Genomic DNA, 1673 nt, shown 5'->3' on the forward strand with positions numbered 1-1673 from the left:
CAGGCTGAGAGCAGGGAAAGGTTCTTCCCCCAGAGGGTGCTGGGCACTGCCCAGGCTCCCCAGGGAATGGGCACGGCCCCGAGGCTGCCAGAGCTCCAGGAGCGTTTGGACAGCGCTGCCAGGGATGCCCAGGGTGGGGCTGTTGGGGGGTCTGTGCAGGGCCAGGGGCTGCACTGGATGATCCTTGGGTGTCTTTTCCAACTCAGGATATTTCTTGATTCTGCAATGCCTACTGGGCTCCCCTCGGACTGCAGAACTCCTGCCCCAGGCATCACAGGTGCTGGCCCGAGGGCAAGACTTCTCAGGTTTTTGAGCTATTACTAATTAAGAGGCATTAATTACCCATTCATTTAGCCCAAGTGGAAAATAGCTGTCACTCTCAGCCTGGGTGACGTAATTACATTGCAGCCTTCACTGATTTCTTGCTAAAACTCAGAATCTTTTTGTCCTCCTGGGATCCCAAACTGTGCCTGTTTGGAACTCATTTCTGGGATGGACATTTCTTTTCCTCAGACTGAACTTACAGCAAGGTCATTAAAAATTAACGTTCCTACAATTATGCACACAAAGTTCCAGGGCCTGCTGGAAGCTCCAGTGTTCACTGCTGATCCTTGGACTGTGTTTCCCTTGCTTGCTGCTTCCAAGGATACAGAGAGCCCTTGGAAAGCCCTGACTGTTGTGTGATCAATGAGTACCTGGCTCCAGGGGGTTGTCTCCTGAAGGCTGCCAGAAGTGTTGATATTCTCTTCCCACTTCCTTCACCTGAAGGACAAATGCCTCAAAACTCAGTCAGTCCTGCCTGGGAATTGGATGTTTGCATTTGCTATCATTAATCCCACTTTTTCCTTTCCCACAGGCCTTGCCTTATGTGTGTCTCCTCATTGCAATGCTCTTCTTCATCTATGCCATTATTGGCATGCAGGTAAAATATGGAATTCTTTCATTCTGGCCATGGGTTTGTTCAGGGGGCAGATGGGTTGTTGCCTCCACAGCAGGAGGGATGATTTGGGATGAGGCAAAAGCTCTTCTTGTCTGGTGTCAGGTAAATTAGAAATGAAAAAAAGGCCTCTTTTTCTACTTTCATTGTCCCCAGTGAGCTGGACAAAGCAGCTGTGGGCACGAGCCTGGGTCACATTTCCAGCTGGACATCCACGAATCCCATGGGAAGAGACATCCCCTGGGTATGGACACATCAGGAGGCTGAGAGGAGGGAGCAGCCCAGGCACTGCACCTTCCTGAGAAGAAATAATGAAGTTTTCTGGGCCTGGGAAGGACCTGTGTGAACACAAAGCACATTAATCTTGTATTTGATCTCCAGGACACATTTTTATCTCCCTTTTCAGCACAGAAATTATTCCAGCTCTTGAGAGCCCTTAAACCAGGACAGATTCTTTCCCTGCCTTGCTTTCCAACTCCACTTGCTGTGCTTGGCTGAATCCCCTCTGTTTCCCGTGGCAGGTATTTGGGAACATTGCCTTAGATGATGAAACCTCCATTAATCGGCACAACAACTTCCGAACCTTCCTCCAAGCCCTGATGCTCCTGTTCAGGTAAGGAGAGGACAAAACACCCTCTGGTTTGGGTGTGAACAGCAAAACCATCTTGGTGCAGGTGCCAGCTGAGCTGCTCAGACTCCAGCACGCTTTAAAACAGGGATTTGTGTAAATTATCCA

The 1673-nt window shown here is 49.7% G+C and overlaps 1 protein-coding gene across 1 annotated transcript in view; it reads left to right on the forward strand.

The window, feature by feature from the left end:
- The window catches only part of CACNA1B (calcium voltage-gated channel subunit alpha1 B), a 261991-nt gene that overhangs the window by 228333 nt on the left and 31985 nt on the right, over positions 1–1673 (forward strand). The window contains exons 37-38 of the mRNA XM_017740286.1: positions 857–922; positions 1459–1550. Of these exons, the coding sequence (XP_017595775.1) occupies positions 857–922; positions 1459–1550 (158 nt within the window). The remainder of the gene's footprint in view (positions 1–856; positions 923–1458; positions 1551–1673) is intronic.

The sequence above is a fragment of the Corvus brachyrhynchos genome, unplaced genomic scaffold, assembly GCF_000691975.1.
Source record: "Corvus brachyrhynchos isolate BGI_N302 unplaced genomic scaffold, ASM69197v1 scaffold305, whole genome shotgun sequence".
Taxonomy (NCBI): domain Eukaryota; kingdom Metazoa; phylum Chordata; class Aves; order Passeriformes; family Corvidae; genus Corvus; species Corvus brachyrhynchos.